The 20,262-nt window shown below is 48.1% G+C and overlaps 1 protein-coding gene across 1 annotated transcript; it reads left to right on the top strand.

Annotated features, from left to right (window-relative positions):
* Window positions 1–1,543: 1,543 nt before the first annotated feature.
* LOC143388153 (protein Atg16l2) lies at window positions 1,544–18,411 on the top strand. Its single transcript, XM_077108105.1, has 17 exons — window positions 1,544–1,578; window positions 2,275–2,377; window positions 11,245–11,318; window positions 11,591–11,842; window positions 12,033–12,098; window positions 12,415–12,528; window positions 13,540–13,602; window positions 14,193–14,301; window positions 14,716–14,821; window positions 15,508–15,578; window positions 15,852–15,923; window positions 16,035–16,155; window positions 16,496–16,601; window positions 17,463–17,612; window positions 17,812–17,859; window positions 17,962–18,063; window positions 18,324–18,411. Exons 3-17 carry the CDS (start codon window positions 11,245–11,247, stop codon window positions 18,409–18,411), a joined length of 1,542 nt encoding a protein of 513 aa, XP_076964220.1. The 5' UTR covers window positions 1,544–1,578; window positions 2,275–2,377.
* The last annotated feature ends 1,851 nt before the right edge of the window (window positions 18,412–20,262 follow it).

The raw sequence follows: 20,262 nt of genomic DNA, 5'->3' as shown, positions 1-20,262 counted from the left end.
TTGGTGGATCTAGGGTAACAGTGAAACTCTTCATCTCTAAGGAGAAAGCTCTGAATCTGGGCTCTGCTGCCGCCTATAGATGACTGGGACACACGAAGCTTCTCTGTGCTCAGCACACCCCAGCCTGAGGGAGAAGCAGGGGCCGCAGGATTTCAAAGGGAGCTGGGAAGTCAGATTCTTTTGGAGCTTTCTGGGCAGCTGGAGTGTGCGTTGGGGGTAGGGGTGGGGCAGTTCAGGATGGGATGAACAAGAGTGGATCTGTGTGTAGGACCATTGGTCACCTGAGATTGTATATTTGGGGTTGGAAGTTTTAGTTTTTTTCACTAGTTCCAGCCTGCCCTGGAACTAGTGAGAAAAGTTTGGGGTTGGCCACAATCCCTGCTGCTATTTCACTGGAGCTAATCTTGGTAAGTCCCCAAGACCGAATCTGTTTCTTATCCTGGGAAATCACTCTGCAATCTTCCAGGTGCTGGGCCTTTTTCTTGATGGTCCTGAGGCTCTCCCCTACCTCCAGGCAGCCTCACTTAAGGGCTTCGATAGACAGGGGAACCTCCCAGTTTGAGGAAAGAGTCACCCCCAATCCCTTTTTGGGACTTCCAAATCTAAGGGTCTGGAGCAACCCAGAAGGCTGAAATCAGAAAGACTGAAATTCCTATTATCTCTGTGGTCTTGGGTAGTTCATGTCCCCAAGCCTCAGATTTATTCTATGTAAATTAGGCATAATGGAACCTTTTTAAGATTTGCTGGGGACCAGTGCTGTGCCTTTACTACAGCTGAGGTGGGGTTTTGTATGAGAACTAGGCTAAATCCAGGGACCTCAGTCAAGGTGACAAGCAGGGCACTGGGTGAGGGAAGGGAGCTGAGAAGCTAGGCTGGGCTTACCACCCCCCAGCCTGCTCCGGAACTGAAAAGAGGAAGTTATCGTGCATGGTGGTGGGTGTGTGTAATCCAGGGTCTAACCACCTAACCTAAGAAGGTCTGTTGGATAATTGCTCAAGGACTTTCTATTTTGACCTGTGGGAACTTGCACCAACTCTGGGGAAGTTAGGATTACTTTAGTGTGAAGTTAGAGCCCTTGAAGGGGAAGTGACTTGCTGAAGGTCATAGGCTAGTACAGCTTTTTGTTTCATCATGCTCTGGAGCCAGCCCTGTCTGGGGCAGAGGTGAATCAATCCTAGGCCCCTGGCGTCCTTCAGGACCCTCATCAGGCAGGACCCAGCCATCCTGTTGCCAGAAGTAGGGATCCTTCTGTCCCTGGGAGAACAGGTCTTCTCCTGGGTGACATGGTGGTCTATGCCAGCACTAAAAAAGGTCCTGTAGAGATGAACAAACAGCTCTCAGGCAAGGGGCACAACCCATCCACCAGTAGCTGCCTCAATCCCAGCATCCCTGGACTCCTGCAGCCTTTCTAGCTTGTATGCCGGGGGATGGCTGGAAAGTGTCTATCTCTGCCCCAACTCACCCTCTTGCACCCCCAGATAATCATCTTCTAGAAAAAGCTGAGCTATTGGCCAAATTCTCAGAGAAGCTTCATAAGAAGCCAAATGATGTTATTTCTGCCACCCATCAGAGCTTCTGGTAAGTATATGTATCAGTGATCATAAAAGGCTGCCTGTTTCTAGTCCCTCCTGCCCACCAGCCCCCATACTGGGTCATATTCTCCCAGCACCTCAATGGCTCCTGGCTGCTACTCAGGGGTGGTTCTGGAGAGGCAGGCCCTCTCCCAGGCCAGCTGATTTAAAATCTTCTTTCTCCTTCTTTCTCTGAATTTTTCTATCCCTTTCACCTCCTAACCCTGCACTCCTGTCTTTCCTCCTTAGCCTTTTTCCATCTCCCTGTTCTTTACCTGATGCCTACAGAAAGGATCTTGCTCCCTATTCCAAAGAGAAAGAGAGTGAAGACTAGATCAAGGAATGGGTTGGGGCCAGAGTTAGCAGGTGTTTTTTTGAGGAAGGTCCTTGGCAAGGAAACACAAGGCCAGAGCACAGGACTCATGAAAGCTCATTTCTGAGATTTGCTCTTTCCTTTTTTTCTTTTTATTTTATTTTTTTGTGGTGCTGGGGATGGAACCTAGGGCCTCTCCTATGCTAGACAAGCACTCCACCACTGACTGCTCTTCAGTCCTTGCTTTTTCCTTGAGTGGCTTTCAGGCTTCCATTTTCCTCAAGAAAAAGTTAACGGCTCTTATTTCAGGCTTTTCATGGGACACTGGGAGCCTTTGAGCATTGGGGTGAATGGAGGGGACATAAGCACCTCTCTCTGGTTGGTTGGCAGGGAGAAGTCAGGGCCTGACTCAGACCAAAGCTCACCACCAGGCACTCTGAGGGTGAATTGGCAGGAGGAGGAGGAGGAGGGGCTCTGCTTGGACTGTGGTGAGGTAAGCTGGGAAGGGATCAAGAATGGGGCAGGGCCAGGATCAAGGACTTGGGGCAGGGAGATACTGTCAAGGGAACCAGGAAGTGAGCAGAACTTCCTGTGTTTGCTGCATCCCCTAAAGTCCAGTGCTGCAAGCATTGAGTGAGCCTACTCTTCACCCCTTGTCCAGGCAACCCCAGGGCCCAGCATCAGGTGATGGTTAATATATATTTGCAGACAAACAACCAAGATTGATGTAGTCTGTAGGCAGGACTTGGCACTTCCACCTAGCATTACTGCCCTGCCTGTCCCCTGCAATGGCATCTCTTGGCTTCTATTTTACCCTACTTATTTCCTCTGATTTTCTTCTTATATCTGTAGATTTTACTTCTGAGTTCCTTCTCTGGCTCCTTTCCTTCCTCCCTTTAAATGTGGGTGTTCATTTGAGTGTGCTCATTGGCTCCCATGGCCACAGGGATTTTCTCTTTCTTTTTCTCTTCTGACTCTTGGACCTGTCTCTACCCAGCCTTCTTTTCTGCACACTGGACTCTTGCTCAGCAGAGACATCACATCTAAAATCATCTCCAGCTGTGGGTGGTACACCCTGTAATCCCATGATTCAGGAGGTTGAGGCAGGGGGATTGTGAGCTCGAGGCCAGCCTAGGAAACTTATAAGACTCTATCTCAAAATAAATAAATAAGAAGAGCTGGGGATGTAGCTCAGTGGTAGAGTACTCCTGGGTTCAACCCCTAGGGCCACAAATAAAAATAAATAAATAAATAAATAAAATAATTGAAGTCACCATCTCTTCCATAATATAGCACTTAGCACTAGGCAAGCATTAACTTAGTTAATCCTCTACATTGTAGGTACAGAGCGGGAAACTGAGGCTTAGAGAGGTGGATTCTAGATTTAAAACTCCACCCACAGAAATCTACTTTTTGTGATTTCTTCATTCTTTCAACAAATATTTATTGACAGTCACTATGTCCAAGGAACAGGGAGTGCAGCTGTGAACAGACCTGGCCCTGTGGAGTTTTCAAGGGAGGAGAGTGTGATGGGCCAGTAAACATGTGTCCAGTTACAGTAAGCCGAGTCACCTGCCCAACACAAGTGTGGGAAGGGGGCTATAGACAAATTGAGAGCCTCTCCCCCAGAGCTGATGCTGTGGTTGCAACTTGATAATGGTGTGACATTATGCCATAACATTTGTAGATTTGTATTCATCAGGATACAGCACAATTTCATCACCACCAGACATCCTTCTTGCTATCCCTTTTTAGTCACACTCACCCTTCCCCAAACATCCTTAACCACTGGTAGTAACCACTCATCTGTTTTCTACCTCTATCATTTGAATTTTTTTCCTATCATTTGAATTTTGACAAGTACCAATAAAAAAATATTGAGTGGTATAACACAACAGAAATGAAAGCAAGTGATAGGTGACGAGGATGATGATTAGGTTGCTCAGTGGTGAGAAGGATTATAAACATTGTAAATTGGACCAGCTATAAAAGTAGGGGCCCTGTCTGCATGTGCAGGGGGTCTTCCCAGTCCCTCACCCAGGGAGTTATATCAGTGCAGGTAGACAGCCTCAGTCTCGCACCTCAATCCATCCTTACCAGGGCTTGTGAGAAAGTACCAGGAACAGATGTTAGCAATAAGAGTACCACCCTACCCCACCCCCATCCCTTCCTTGTATTTGCTGCGCCAGAGGTGCTCAGAGTCTGGCCCTCATTTTTCTCTTGCCACACTGATGGGCACTGCCTTGCCTTGGATCTGTTTCTCTCACTGACCCCTCAGCATTGAAAGAAGGGAACCAAATTTCATCTTCATGGCTGGCCCATCTCTTGGCTCTGGGGTTGAAGGAATGTGGAGTGAGGCAGGGGTAAATATGTAATGATTCTCACCCTACTTCCGGGCTTTCAGGGCAGATCCACGACTCAGTCTGGGTTCAGTACTCTCACAGTCCATTCCTGTTCTTAGCCTTGTGTGCTTCTGTATTCTGAGATCTGTGCTTGGGCAGGCCAGCAGTTGGTCAGGGATTGTAAAGAAAGCCAAATGTTGGAGAGGCAGGGAATAGAACTCACATCCCTTGAACCCTCCCTGTAGATCAACACTTTACTTGGAGCATGATGTAGTTTGCCGCAGTCTCTCGGCTGGGCACAAATCACGAGTCTCCACACAGCTTGTAGATTCAAACAGCAATTCTTTATTCCCGATCTCACACCGGCCGTCTACAAACACGTTCTGGGGGAATCCACGTTCTCTTCCCAAATCCACACTCTGCCCTGATCCACTCTCTCCCAAATCCACCTCCTGCCTAAATCCACACCGCATGGGCTTCTGTCTCTCAAAAAATACTGTCTGACCCTAAGCACTCAAGAGGAACTCAGCAGCAGGATACGCCCTATTCCAAAAGAGGAACACCCTAATCTCCTATTACTAAACCACCCTATTCTAAAGGGGAAACACCCTACTCTCCTATTATGCTAAACTGCCCTATTCTAAAGGGGGAACACCCTAAACACGGATCCTGCCCTGGTCCTTGAGCAAGGTCACCTTTAAGAAGTCCTTCCACTAGACAGCATGGGAGTAAGCTGGCAAGGAATTTGTCATACCTACTTGGCTGATGGCTCCCAGCATCTCCCCCCTTCTGATTAATTAAACAACAAGTAATGTGGCTTAAGGACCGTGCCTGGTAGGTTGTCCAGTTCAACATATGGCTCTTACCCGTCATTGGAAAACTGACCTTTAGGCGTCAGCCTCCTGTCTTAGGTTGATACCAATGCAACTGGATCATACCCGTCACTGACTACCGGTCCAGCATACAGCCATACTTGTGGATAGGTCTATGCACCAGTGGGGGGGTGAGGTTCTTTGCCTCACCTCTGTTGGCCCCCAAATTTGGCCTTGGTGCCAGTGGGGGAGTGAGGTTAATGTGGCTTAAGGACCGCGCCTGGTAGGTTGTCCAATTCAACATATGGTTCTTACCCGTCATGGGAAAACTGACCTTTAGGCAACTGACCTTTAGGCGTCAGCCTCCTGTCTTAGGTTGATACCATTGCAATTGGATCATACCCGTCACTGACTGCCGGTCCAGCATATAGCCATTGGCCCCCAAATTTAGACCATCACTAGCAGAAGGGAGGAGGATACAGAAATGCCACGACACCAAGCCAATTGACAGTTCCTTTGGAAAAATTGCATCATTGGTGACACCATCAGCAAAGATCACTGGTGACACCATCAGCAAAGATATGCCAGCATTACCACAATTTGCTGCACTAAACGTAGTTACATAGTCCAGGCAAGTTCTGTAAGCAGTTCAAAGGGGAGGAATCTATCAATCTGTCTGTCTCCTCCCAAAGTCCGTTTCCTCCCAAAGTAAGTTGACTCCTTGATTGAGCATACTTGTTGAGTTATATTCATTGGGATGAAGATAGGAATTCTGGCAATGATGCTAAAAAGACATTAACCTGAAAAGAATTATTAAATATAATGAAAAGGAAAGGTGAAAGTAAACAAACAGATCTGTTAACCTCCTTAAAAAACAATCCTTAACAGCTGTTTACCTGATTTAAATTAGTAAACAAGCAGATATGTTAAGCATCTTTAAAAACAATCTTTAACAGCTGTTTACCTAATTTAAATTAAGCCATTTAAATCACGTGAATAAAAAAAAAAATTCGGATCCATTTTCTCATGAGCGCTCCTCATATATAAAATACGCACACACAGACATACAACACAAAACACAAATGTGCAAACAAACGTACAACATATAAGATAATAATAAAGGCCTTGTAGCTTTACCTAGGTGAAATCTCCATTGCAATGTTTAAAAACTCTATAGTCAAAAAAAAAAAATAAAACTGATCAGAAAAACATTAACCTAGGTTTGTGTGAGCTCAAAAAATAAAAATAGAACCTTATGATGTGGGAAAAATGCAATAATAAAATAGATATTGAAAAAAGCATCCTTGTTAATCACTGTTGCAGATGTAAGAATGGCCAAGCTGGAGTTCTGGATATCAGCTGTTATGGATTTGAGTCAAATCATCTTCTTTTCGATTCGTAGAAATTGCTTTAGTTAGTCTTTCTGGAATCCAAATCGGCTGCTGTTCTCCCTGTGGAAACACACAAACAGAGCCCCGACTCCAGACAATCACTGGGTCTGGACCTTTCCATTGTCCTGTTAGAATATCTTTCCAAAGAACTTTAGGCTTATGCACATATTTTGGATACATATGCCTTTCTGCAACACTAAGTCCTGATGAATCCAAATTTAAAAAGTTTAGGGTAAAAAGTGTTATTTTAAGTTTATCTTTGGGGGATATATACCCCTTTCCAATTCCCTCTTTTTGTTTTAGTAAGTACGTTTTAATAGTTTGATGAGCTCTTTCAACTATGCCTTGTCCCTGTGGATTGTATGGAATTCCTGTTATATGAGTAATACCAAATGATGAGCAAAATTGTTTAAAAGAGGTAGAGGTATAGCCAGGACCGTTATCAGTTTTTAACTGTTTAGGAACACCCACAGTGGCAAAATTTTGTAAGCAATGAGCTATAACATCTTTAGTTTTTTCTCCGGCATGAAGGGAGCCCATCAAAAATCCGGAAGAAGTATCAACTGTAACATGTAAATATTTTAATTTTCCAAATTCTGGCAAGTGTGTGACGTCCATCTGCCAAATATGGTTAGGTATCAGTCCTCTAGGATTGACTCCAAGATTAACTTGTGGTAAAAAGGTCACACAATTTTGACATTGTTTTATTATATGTCTGGCTTGTTCCTTAGTTATTTTAAAACGCTTTTGTAAAGTATTAGCATTAACATGGAATTTTTTATGAAAATTCATAGCTTCTTCTAGTGTAGAGAAAATATGTATGTCATGTGTAGTTTTATCTGCTAAATCGTTGCCCAAACTAAGGGCTCCAGGCAATCCTGTATGTGCTCTAATATGTCCTATAAAGAATGGATCTTTTCTGTCCCAGATTAGACTTTGTATAGTGGAAAACAAAGAGAAAACAGTAGAAGAAGGGGAAATCCTACCAGCATCTTCAAGAGATACTATAGCATTAACTACATACTGACTATCAGAAAATAAATTAAATACAGAATCTTTAAACATTAAAAAAGCTTGTAATACTGCATTAAGCTCTACCTTTTGAGCTGATTGTTTGGGTACTAAAAATGTAAAAGTTTGATCAGGGGTAACTACTGCTGCTGTACCATTATTTGACCCATCAGTGAATATATTTGGAGCATTCATGATAGGGGTTTTTCTTGTCATTTTTGGAAAAACTACAGGATGCTTAGACCAAAAAGACAACAAAGGATTAGATGGTAAGTGATTATCAAATGAAACATTAGATTTACACATGATTATTGCCCAAGTATTTAACTCATTAGCTAACTCATCAATTTGATCCATAGTATATGGAGTAATAATTTTATTGGGAGAAATTCCAAACACTCCCTTCGCTGCTTTTATTCCTTTGAGTATTAATTGTCCTACAGCCTCAGGATACCTAGTAAGAATAGTGTTAGGAGAATAAGATAAATGTATCCACAATAATGGACCTTCTTGCCAAAATACTCCTGTAGGAATATTTTTTGTTGGTAGTACAATAAATAATAAAGGCAAACTTATATCAATTCTATCCAAATGTATATTTTCCATATATGTTTCAATAATTTTCAATGCCTTTCTTGCTTCAGGAGTTAACATGCGAGGTGAGTTTGGATCTGATGGACCTTTTAGAATATCAAATAAAGGTCCCAACTCTCCTGTTGGTATGCCTAGATAAGGCCTTATCCAATTTATGTCTCCCAATAACTTTTGAAAGTCGTTAAGTGACTTGAGTTGATCTACTCGTATTTGAATTTTTGGTGGACGGACCATGGTTGAGGATAATAGAACTCCTAAATAATTAATTGGAAAATTTAATTGTACTTTATCTATTGCTATCTCTAGATTATAATTTTTTAATAAGTTTGTAAGTGTGGCATAACATTCCAGCAATATGTTTTTATCTTTATGTGCCAATAATACATCATCCATATAGTGAAATATTTGTAGTTCAGGATTTTGATTTCTAAGTGGCTGGATTGCTTTATTAACATATATTTGACACATAGTTGGACTGTTAGCCATCCCTTGAGGGAGTACTTTCCATTCATATCTCTGATCAGGACCTTCATGATTTAATGCAGGGATAGTAAATGCAAAACGTGGACTATCCTCGGGATGAATTGGAATTGAAAAAAAACAATCTTTAATATCTATGGCTAAAACATGCCAGGTTTTTGGCAAAGCAGACAATTGAGAAATCCCTGATTGAGCAGGTCCCATAATAACCATTTCATTATTAATGGCTCTTAAATCTTGCAATAATCTCCATTTACCAGATTTCTTTTTAATGACAAAAATGGGAGTATTATGGGGAGATATGGAAGGTTGTATATGTCCTTCCGCTAATTGTTGTTTGACCAGATCATGGGCTACTTGTATCTTTTCTTTAGTCAGGGGCCACTGAGGAACCCACACTGGTCTTTCTGATTTCCAAGTAATTTTGATTGTCTCAGTGGCCATTTCTGAAAATCCAACCCATGTCTGTCTGTTCCTTGATCTATTTGAATTGGTGCTGCTATACCTTGTCCTTGTTTTCCTAATCTTTTTTCTTTCCTAAAACCTTGTCTAGCCCTAGTAGTGGGCGCATTAGGATTGATGTTATTTGTTAATGTCAAACCTAATTGATCTAGGACATCTCGTCCCCATAAATTTATAGGAAGATGATCCAATACATAGGGCTGTATAGTTCCCTCACAACCTTCAGGATCCTTCCAATCTAATATCATTGCACTTCTATGGGGATTAGTAGCCACTCCTAGGCCTCGAAGCGTTTGAGTGGCTTGTTGTAATGGCCAATGTTTTGGCCATTCCTTACTAGATATGATGCTAAGGTCTGCACCTGTGTCCAGTAGCCCATTAAAGTCGTGTCCTTGAATATTTAGTTTTAACATTGGGCGAGAATCTAAATTTAAAGACAACATAGCCCAATCTACACCTGTGGAGCCTAATCCCCTGGAACCTCTTTTTACACTATGACTAGGAAATTTATTATGTAGGCTGGGTATTATTAACAACTGTGCTATTCTGTCTCCAGGTGAAATTACTGATATACCTCTTGGAGAACTAGCTATAATTTTTATTTCACCTACATAATCGGGATCAATTACCCCGGGACTTATCATAAGTCCTTTTAATGTAGATGAACTACGTCCCAATAATAAGCCTACTGTCCCTTGGGGAAGAGGTCCTTTTACTCCTGTGGGAATGATTTGAACTCCCATCTCTGGAGTTAGTACTGCTCTGGCAGAGGCGCAGATGTCCAACCCTGCGCTCCCTCGGGTTTGTCTGATGAGGGATTTAATGGACAATGTGTCCTGGGCACTACTCTGATGGTGTTGCTGGGTTCCTCCACTGCCCCGTATATTTGTGGTTGTGGGCCCCGGAGCATTGGGCCCGGCTGTCCGTTTTTTGGCAACGGAGCCTGATGCCTTTCTCCACGGTATCGTGGGTAAATACCTGGTCCTTTTCCGTTTTTTGGTAAGGGAGTACCCTCTATGGTAGTTTGAGAACGGCATTCATTAGCCCAATGTCTCCCTCTACGGCATCGTGGTGCTGATAACGCCAAGGTCGCGGGTTCGATCCCCGTACGGGCCACCAGATGCCGCAGTCTCTCGGCTGGGCACAAATCATGAGTCTCCACACAGCTTGTAGATTCAAACAGCAATTCTTTATTCCCGATCTCACACCGGCCGTCTACAAACACGTTCTGGGGGAATCCACGTTCTCTTCCCAAATCCACACTCTGCCCTGATCCACTCTCTCCCAAATCCACCTCCTGCCTAAATCCACACCGCATGGGCTTCTGTCTCTCAAAAAATACTGTCTGACCCTAAGCACTCAAGAGGAACTCAGCAGCAGGATACGCCCTATTCCAAAAGAGGAACACCCTAATCTCCTATTACTAAACCACCCTATTCTAAAGGGGAAACACCCTACTCTCCTATTATGCTAAACTGCCCTATTCTAAAGGGGGAACACCCTAAACACGGATCCTGCCCTGGTCCTTGAGCAAGGTCACCTTTCAGAAGTCCTTCCACTAGACAGCATGGGAGTAAGCTGGCAAGGAATTTGTCATACCTACTTGGCTGATGGCTCCCAGCAGTAGTTAGGTAGCTTGAGTTCAAATATCAACTGTCACTTAGCTGTGTGACTTTGGACAAGGCATTTAACTTCTCTGTAGCAATGTTCTCATTTGTAAAACGAGGCTGGTGGGTTTACTATATGGTGTTATTATGGGGATTAAAAGAGTTAACATGTGTAGAGTGCTCAGAATAAAGCATGGCACGTGTAAATGCTAGATAATCATCTGCTATTATTTTAAATATTTTTCTTCATAATAGTTCTGGGTTGCTCTATGGAGGTAGGGTGAGGGTCATCTCATCTGTACCCCTGCCTCATTCAGCATTCCTTCAACCCTATGGAGGTAGGCACTATCATTCCCATTTTGCAGGTGAGGAAAACGAAGCTTGCTAAGGAGATTCACTTTCCAAGGGTCTCTACACCCCTAGGGTCATAGAGAAAATAAGTGGCACAACACAGCTAGAATTGAAACTCAGGAGTCAGATTTTTGAGCCTAGAGCCTCTGTTGTATCCTTATGCACGATCCTAAACTCATCTGAGCCTTGTTGGGAAGGGGCCGTGGAAGGTGGTGGCAGGCTCTGTCCCTCCAGCCTCTCCTGCCTGAGAGGGGCGTGAGGCCTGGTGAGCCTTCCAGAGGTGCCCATGACCACCTGTCTGCCCCCACAGATGGCCTACCAGGTGGTGAAGAAGAGTGCAGCCTTGGATGCCCTGCAGTCGGAGCTGGAGGAGCGGCAAAGCAGGTGAGTACCGGTAGGGTGAAAGGGATTGCGCCCTCCTCTGGCCCAGGTAGGGTTATTGCGTGGCCCCAACAGCTTCCCCCATGACCACCCTGGCTTGTGTTTGGGGGATGCGAACTGCACGGCTCTGAGGGCGAAGGCTTGGCTGGGGACGTGGCTTAACCACCTGTCTGGCCGGTGGCCATGGGTAGATCTCTCTGGGGTCTTAGGCGGGTCCCCACTGGGCGGTGATGGAAGCGTTTTGGGATGCACTGCCTGCGCTTCGGGTCCTCCAGGCTGGCGGCTGTGGAGGCCCGCGTGGCGCAGCTGCGGGAGGCGAGGGCGCAGCAGGTCAGCCTCGTAGAAGAGCTACAGAAGCAGAATGCGGCGCAGCGGAAGGCCTACGAAGTGCTGCGCGTGCACACTGGGCACCAAGAGGCGGCACTGCGCAAGCTCCAGGAGGAGGCGCGCGATCGGCTGGAGCAGCTCTTGCAACGCAAGGAGCGCGCCGCAGCCGAGTGCAACTTGCGCAACGAGCGCCGAGAACGGTAAGAGGGCTGGGCCCCAACCTGTTCTATGACTAGCCTCCTCAGTCTGGCCTCGCCTTTGCCTGAAAGTCAGCGGTGGGGACTGCCCCCTGGGGAGAATGGACTAAATCAGGCTCGAACCTGAAAGCAGGGGCGTTTGGTACCCCACCTTGGAATCTTCTGGCTCCTAGGATGCTTTTTCCCCCACTAGGGCCAATCAGGCGCGGGTGTCCCAGGAACTAAAGAAGGCTGCCAAACGGACTGTGAGCATCAGCGAGTAAGAGTGAGGAGGGACCGGATCTGACTCCTGTACTCTGTAGTTGCCCGACTGTGTGCCCATTTTTCCATCTTCCCCACTCCCCGACACCGGTACCCCTGAATGCATGTGGGTGGACACAGCAGCAATCCAGGGTCCACTGGATCCTTGCAGAGCTGTGTGATTGTAGGAGCAAGTTCATGTGCCCACCGCACATCCTCCCTCCCACTCGGACCCTTCCCCGCCCGGAATTCACATCTTCACTGTAATCAGTGCTTGGGCAGGGAGGGGCTGGCCTGTTGCTTTGGACTTCCTGAGCTTTATTCCTCTCTCCCAGGATTCCACACACTCTACATGATGGGATCAGAGAGCAGACAGAGACTCTGGCTTTGGCTATTAAGCCTGAGTCCCTGGAGAGTGAGGCTTGTGGGAAGTGGAAAAGGCCTTTCAGGTGAGGACCCAGTTGGCTGTCTCAGAATTCTGAGGCTGCCATTGTCTTCTTCTAGGACCTTGGGGCCAGCTGGTGGGTTGGGGCTAGGAGTTTGGGGAGAAGCTGGGGTACAGCCCAGGACTGGTCTGACCTACAGTGCTTGGGGTAGTTGGGGTCATTTTCACTGAACATGCACTGCTTTCTCTTCTTCCTAGGACCAGAGCTCTGGGGTGGGGTTTAAGGCTTGTGAAGGGTGTCATGAGGAGGGAACTGTGGGCAAGGCCCAGGGCTCATCTGTCCTAGGCATGTATGTATGTAAACACAGGTGTGTGCATGGGTAGGTACACACGAGGACATGGGCATATGTATACAGGAGCTTGGTTGCGAATACCTTAGTGTGTATGAACATAAGAACATATGTAGATGTTTGCTCACACTCTCAGTCCCCCCAAGTCTTGATTTACTTGTTATTGAGGCTGCTCTCTCCTGGTTCCATTTACCAGCCTGAAGGCTTTTCTCCTCAGTCTTTTCTTGTAGGTCCCTGGTGTCTAGGTCCTGGGATAGTGAAGGAACCTTGGAGAGGGACTTGAGACACTGGTCTCCAAAGTTCTTGGCAGCCCTGGTGGGCTGAGACATCCCAGTACAGTTGGGCATTTCTGAGATTACTCAACCAGCTTAGGTTTCACTGCCCCCAGCCTTGTCCCAGCCTGAGGCCACTTCATCTGCCCACTCCCATATGCCCTAGCTCAGCCTCCCAGGAGCTTTTGTTTGTGAGCATTTGCTGAGGGTGTGGGGGGGGGTTGGTAGTTCTTATCATCATGGTAGAGACTTCCATTGTCAAGTCCCTCCCTGCCTGCATTTTCCTGGGTTGGTCTGGATTACAACTCTCCTGATATTCAAGGAGTCAAGTTCTTGTCATAGGCTCTAGAGGTTATGAGTCTTCAGATCTCCAGCAAAGTATAGGGATAAAAGATTGCTGCCTATACACCTACCAGCCAGTCCCTTAGCACGTGGTTCTCGGTTCTGCCCCAGGTCTGCCTCAGCCACCTCTCTGACTCTGTCCCACTGTGTGGATGTGGTGAAGGGGCTGCTAGAGTAAGTGTGTGTATTTGTGTATGTGAAGGGGTTGGGCCTATTGGAGCCTCATGTCAGGCTTCTGGAGCCCAGGCTTGGTCTCTGTATGTGCCTCATCTGTTCATCCATATGGTGCCCACTGTCTGTGTGTATCTCTTTTGGGCCCCAGAGGCAGGAACCAGGTGTATGAACTCATTTTTTAACCCCTACTCAGCTATCTTCCAGGCTTATAAGGGATCTGTCCTTATCCAAGGTCCTCACAGGGGACCAAGATTTCCAGCCTGAGGCCAAATGGGAACTCTCACTCAATTGGAAAACTAAGGCTCAGAATGTAAGAACTCATTCAGTCACAAAGCCAAGCAGTGGCAAGGCCAATACTAACCATTAGCCCTGAAGTTTTCCTGCAACCACCAATCCTGCCCTTGTTCTGTGCTTTTCTGTGTATTCTCCACTCCATCCCGGGTAAATTGGGTTGGGGAACGGGCTGGATGGATCCTGGGGCCATATTCTGCTACTGCCATGTCTGTTTCCTGTTGCTGCTACCTTTGGGGAGCTTGAAGCCCCCACATCAGAAGGCCTTGGTGAACATCCTCCTGACTCTACCCCTGCAGTTTCAAGAAGAGGAGAGGTCACTCAATTGGGGGTGCCCCTGAGCAGCGATACCAGAGCATCCCTGTGTGTGTGGCTGCCCGACTTCCTACTTGGGCTCAAGATGTCCTGGTAAGGGAGGAACTGGGCCACATGTGTGGGGGCCAATATGGGAGTGCAGGCCAGGCAAGCAAGACCCCCAGGACCAGCAGGAGTTTGTCTCCACAGGCCACGGTGGGAACTGCTCAGGCTCTTTACAATGGGGGCATAGACTGGAAAGGGAGATGGGAGGCTGAGAGAGTAGGTGGCCCAATGAGAGTGCTGGGAGGCAGAGTTGGGAGGCTGCTTCAGGGGACCAGGCAGAAATGAAGATATTTGCTGGGGCTAAGTTTGAAACTCAGGATTTGGGAAGAGACCTGGGGTGTGGATACCAAGCCAGCAGCAGGCTGTATGTGTGCACAGGCACATTGAGAGTGAGCCTGTGAGGGGGCACAAACAAGCATATGTGGGGAAGGCCCGGGTCACCAACCTTCCCTTTCCCCACAGGATGCCCACCTTTCTGAAGTCAATGCTGTATGTTTTGGCCCTAACAGCAGTCTCCTGGCCACTGGTGGGGCTGACTGTCTTATCCACCTCTGGAATGTGGTAGGAGGTAAGGACCCCTACCTGCAGCCCAACCCAGTACTTTCTCTAAAGATCTACTCTCAGCTTGCTCCTGGGTGGGCCTCTTTGTGTTTGCCTCTACCTGGAACATTCCTGTGAGCAATAGCTACAGAACCCCCCTGCAGGAGCAGCACTCTGAGGATGCCTCTCCGAGGAAGGGTAGAACCCCTAGGCCTGCAAGATGGGGAGGGCTGAGTGCAGATGGGCCTCTGTTGGGGGAGGGGGAGGTCCCTTATCAGTCTTACAGAGACAGACCTTAGAGGAACAAGTCCTTGGGTTCACCAGGCCATCACCTCTTTTGGTATCACTCCACCTGCCAGAAGTCAGGACACAAACATTGACTGTCCATCTTGTGCTAAGCTCTGCTCTACAACTGGGTTAGGGACTCAGAGCCAACCCCTGGAGGCTTCCTAGAGGAGGCAGATCTCCAGCTGGTCTGGCTTGGCTTGCTGTGTGACCTATGGACATTCCCTTCTCTCTGGTTTTCTCTAGCCCTATCTGGGAAATGCCTAGCTTCCCCCTGAGGCCCCTGCAGCCCAGGCTGTAACTGTACTCCATGATTCTGTGCTCTAACTTAAGAGAGACTCCTGTTCCCACTCTGGGTTCCAGTTCCTCTATTTTGTGAGTGACCTCATTTCACCTGTTCCTTTCCCTGCTCTCCCCCTGCCCTGCCAGGTCGTCTGGAGGCCAACCAGACCCTTGAGGGAGCTGGTGGCAGCATCACCAGTGTGGACTTCGACCCCTCGGTGAGGGGACTTTGCCCCAGTAGCATGGGATTATCTCCCCACACCCCAGTCTCTATACCAGTGGGCAGAGGCTCCCATCAGTAACAGTATCCAAAAGCTGGGTCCTTGGGCTCTTGCATATATCACTCCTGCTGGCCTGAGGCTCATTTGTCTTCCTTGATGACTTGGGCCATGGGAACCTTTAAGGCCACCCCTACCATAGTTCTCTGGACTGAAAGATGCTGCCTTTGGCCAGGCCTAGACTCAGACCTCTAACACTCCCCATCTCTCCAGGGCTCCCAGGTTTTGGCAGCTACTTACAATCAGGCTACCCAGCTCTGGAAGGTGGGAGAGGCACGGTCCAAGGTGAGACCTGACTGGGAAGGCAGCCTAAGGGTCAAGGGTCCTTTTTAGGATGAGGGAGGTGCTATTATGGGGTTTTGGCCATGCCTTTGATCCAGACTTGGGATGGGGCAGGAAACACTGTCTGGACACAAGGACAAGGTGACAGCTGCCAAATTCAAGCTAACAAGACACCAGGCGGTGACTGGGAGCAGAGACCGGACAGTGAAGGAGTGGGACCTTGGCCGTGCCTACTGTGAGGCTCAGCTCCAACTCCACCTCCCATCCCCCCCTTCCCTCAGATACAAGGGAACCTACCCTGCTTTCTGGGAGTGGCTCTGGGATTCAAAGACATTTTGGGTGAAATCCTCCAAGGTCATCCTTCTCTGTGCCCCATTGGTGTTCCCTATCTGATTTCTTCATGACTTTAAGCTTTGGGTAGATGAAGAAGAGGTGGACTGAGCCCTGGGCTGGGAAGATCTGGGTTCTAGTCTTGGGAGAACACTGCCCCTTTTGGACCTCAGCATCTCTACGTGTCTACTGTGCTAGCTCCTGACAACCCTCTGAGACCCTGCGCTCTACCCCTTGGTCCCTAGGTTCCAGAACTATCAATGTCCTTTCCTATTGTAACGACGTGGTGTGCGGGGACCACATCATCATTAGTGGCCACAATGACCAGAAGATCCGGTTCTGGGATAGCAGGTGACAGGCAGACTGCGGGTGGCTGGTGGACCTGGGGTCAGAGTGTTGGAGTTCTTGCTCCTTGGCAGGAAGGGTCATGGTGATTCCTTGGGGGAGTAAAGCTATGGGGCTGGCACTACCAGCTGGTATCCTCTGTTGGGCACAGCTTCATGGGGCATAGCGCCCCTGGGAAGCTGTGCCACTTTCCTTGTGACTTCTCAGTCCAGTATTGACTGCCTGGGCTTTACAACCAAGATGGACAAACAACTTTTTCCATTTTATTTCTACTTTTTTTCTGGTGCCAGAGATTGGACCCAGTGGTTCACTACCACTGAGCTACATCCCCAACCCTTCTTACTTTTTATTTTGAGACTGAGTGTTGCTAAGTTGCCCAGGCTGGGATCTTCCTGCCACAGGCTCCTGTGTAGCTGCAGTTATAGGTATGTGCCTTCATGCCTGGCTACCACGCTTCAATTAAAAAACCAAGAAATGTTTTTAGTTGTTTTTTGAACAGAAGAGCCCAGCATTGGGTGAATGGTTTAGAAATGCAGAGCTGGAGCCAGTGCAGGGCCCATGTAGGCTGGTCTTGCTGGTGTGCAGGGACTGCCCTTTGAAGCCCTTCCTTCTCTCAAGTTTTTCAAGACAGACTTTTCATTGTTTTTCTTCCAGTGTTTATTTTAGTGATCCAAGGGTTTCAAGGGCTCCTTCTCAAATCAAAGTCTGACCACGTTCTTCAGTGGAGGGAGCTGGGTGGAGGGATAAGGGAGATTAGTTACTGGCAGAGACCTGCCTCTGGACTTTGTTGGTTAGGAAGGGTACCACAACTAGTCCCTTCTTTTCAGGAATGGCTTGGGGGACTGTTCCTTAGCCCTCTCTCCTCAGGGGTCTCCGCTGCACCCAGGTCATTCCTGTGCAGGGCCGGGTCACCTCCCTGAGCCTCAGCCATGACCAGCTGCACCTGCTCATCTGCTCCAGAGATAACACACTCAAGGTCATCGACCTCCGGGTCAGCAATATCCGCCAGGTGTTCAGGTACTAGGCTCTGCCTGTTGATCCTGTGGCCTTTATTGGGGCAGCTGTGTTTCTCTTTTCCTGTAAAAGTTCTCTGCCTTTCTTGACCAGGACCTGCTGAGGTACCTGACACCTTAGAGAGATGGGGCTCTCAAAGCCCCTGGTTGGGGACAGGACCGGCAGTGATCTCCATTCTGACCCCAGCCCTGTTTGTCTTTAGGGATGATGGCTTCAAATGTGGTTCTGACTGGACCAAAGCTGTGTTCAGGTGTGTCTGTGAGAGCTTTCCCATCCTCGAGTACACCCCACCTGGTCCTTGTGTGTGTCCTTACCTGAGTCACTTTCTCTTGTTCTGCTGTGGCCACTGCAGCCCTGACAGAAGCTATGCACTGGCAGGCTCCTCAAATGGAGCCCTTTACATCTGGGATGTTGACACTGGGAAACTGGAGAGCAGCCTTCAGGGCCCCCACTGGTGAGCAGACACTACCCTCCTACTAGTCCTGCCTGACACCAGGTTCTAACATCTCCCAGCCCCTGTCTCCAAACCTTCACCCCACAGCCCTTCAAAGCACCCAGGTATCCTTCCACGTGTGTTTTATAGATACCCACTTTACAGATGAGGAAATGGGCTCACAGAGGGCCTCAAACTATCTAGGTCCAATACTGGGGGGCAGAGCCAGGCTGCAGACCTGGGTCCTGCTTCCCCTTGAACCCTACTCTCCCTCTCCTCAGTGCTGCTATCAACGCTGTGGCCTGGTGCTGCTCCGGGAGCCACGTGGTGAGCGTGGACCAGGGCAGGAAGGTTGTGCTCTGGCGCTAGGATTACACCCCCACAGCCTGGGCTGGAGAACAGCTTCCCTCTGCTTCACAGAGCTCCAGAGCCCACAGGATGGGGGTGGCCTCCAAATTTAATGGGGAAGAAGGCCCAGAAGGACTTGGTCTGTTTGTTTAAAAACAGTGTTCTTGTTTAAAAAGTCTTTTTAAAATATGTATCTCCTCACTTACTTAGGGAGGGTGACTAACAAAATTGTCTGTTTGCGTCTTTGCAGCATTTGTGGGGTACAGGGAGACCTGGGCTGGGGGCTCAGGGAAATCTGGTTTGGTCTCCTTCCTCCTCCTGCATAGAGCTGTTTTGGCAGAGCCAGCCCAGGGACGCAGGTTGCCCAGCTTAATCATGCAAACAACATGAAGAACGGCTCAGGACAGCCCAAACCAGTGCCTTTCAGAGCCATGGAAATGTAGCCTTGGGTCCAACCTGGCCCTGAGGCCAAACCAACACAGTGGGCTGAAAAGGGAGCAAGCAGCCCATGGGGTCCTGGTGGAAAGGGTCCTAACAAACAAGAGTGATATCAAAGTATTTGGTACACTGGCCCCCTTTCCTCCTCCAGAGGCAGGGCCCAGGTAGAGGAGGGGAGGTTAAGCCTGGGCCTTCATTTACCTTGGCATCAAATTTCACCCCCACAACATGCCCCAGTCCAGGCTGAACTCACAGGGCAGAACCCAGCACCCCATTTCTTTCTGTAGCCTAGGGCTTGGCACAGGTCAGTGAAGACAGAAAGGTGTTGGCCAAATGGCAAAATCTACTCATTGCTCCCAGATTGCCTACTTCTCCTGGCACGGCAGTCCTGAACTCTGGATGCCATACCCAGCTGCCTCCTGTCATCTGTGCATGTGACCTCTGCCCCTCATAGTACCAGATCCTGAGGCTGCTGTGCCTCATGCTTCTCTCCATCCCTGCTGCCACTACAGGCCACCTTCTAGACTCACTGTCTCCTCCCAGTCCCGTACTTGCCAGAGCCAGTGACTTTCTAAGTTGCCAACTCTTTGAATTTTCCCTGCTGCCTTCAGAAGAACCCCTCAGCTTGAAATCTAGCCTTTGGAAGTCACCCTGTTGGCCTGCATCTTCATTCCCTTGCTATTCTGAATGTGACTTGCATGTGCTTTTCTCTATCCAGAATGTTCTTGTCCCTCCCAGCCCACAAGTAAAATTCGTCCTTCAGGATTCCCCTACTGACAGCCCTTTCCTCATCTACCAGGCTTGGTCCTACCCTTTCTTGTTTGTTATCAGCCTCCCTCCATTATAAGCCATGGAGCTCTTGAAATAGGCCAGGATGGGAACAGAATGTTCCCTGGGATCAGGTCTGGCTCAGAGAAACCTCAGGGAATGTTTATGAAGTCATTAAGTTCTCCTATGCAGGCACTCTGTGAGTTCAATAATCTAGCTCCCCTCACCCCTGCCCCAGCCCTACCGCTCTGGTCCCTAGTGGCCAGCAGGGGTCACCAGCTGTCTGGTCTCTGAGGAGTCCTTTCACCAGCCTCCCCCCAGAGACTGATGGCTGAAAAAAACCAATGATGTCCCAGTGGCCACCATTACTAAGTACTTAACGTGTCAGCCTCCAGTGTACTTCCGGTAATTTCATTTGTTCCTCTCAACCAACTTGTGATATGGTTATCACCTATTTTACAGATGAGAAAAGATGAGGCTCAGAGGTTGAGTCAAGATCACACTTGCACACACCTGCATTGTGACTGCATTCATCATACAAATGTCAGACTTTAGGCTCCCTGGGCAGTGATGCACCGTGCCCCCCACTTCAGCCACCACAACTACCACCACTACCAGAGTGGGGGTGATTCCAGCTTTGTGTCTAACTGGGCTTCCTCCCTGCAT

Source organism: Callospermophilus lateralis, unplaced genomic scaffold (genome assembly GCF_048772815.1).
Source record: "Callospermophilus lateralis isolate mCalLat2 unplaced genomic scaffold, mCalLat2.hap1 Scaffold_138, whole genome shotgun sequence".
Classification (NCBI taxonomy): domain Eukaryota; kingdom Metazoa; phylum Chordata; class Mammalia; order Rodentia; family Sciuridae; genus Callospermophilus; species Callospermophilus lateralis.
The sequence above is the reverse complement of the archived record's forward strand: the minus strand, read 5'-3'. Positions and strand labels throughout refer to the sequence as shown.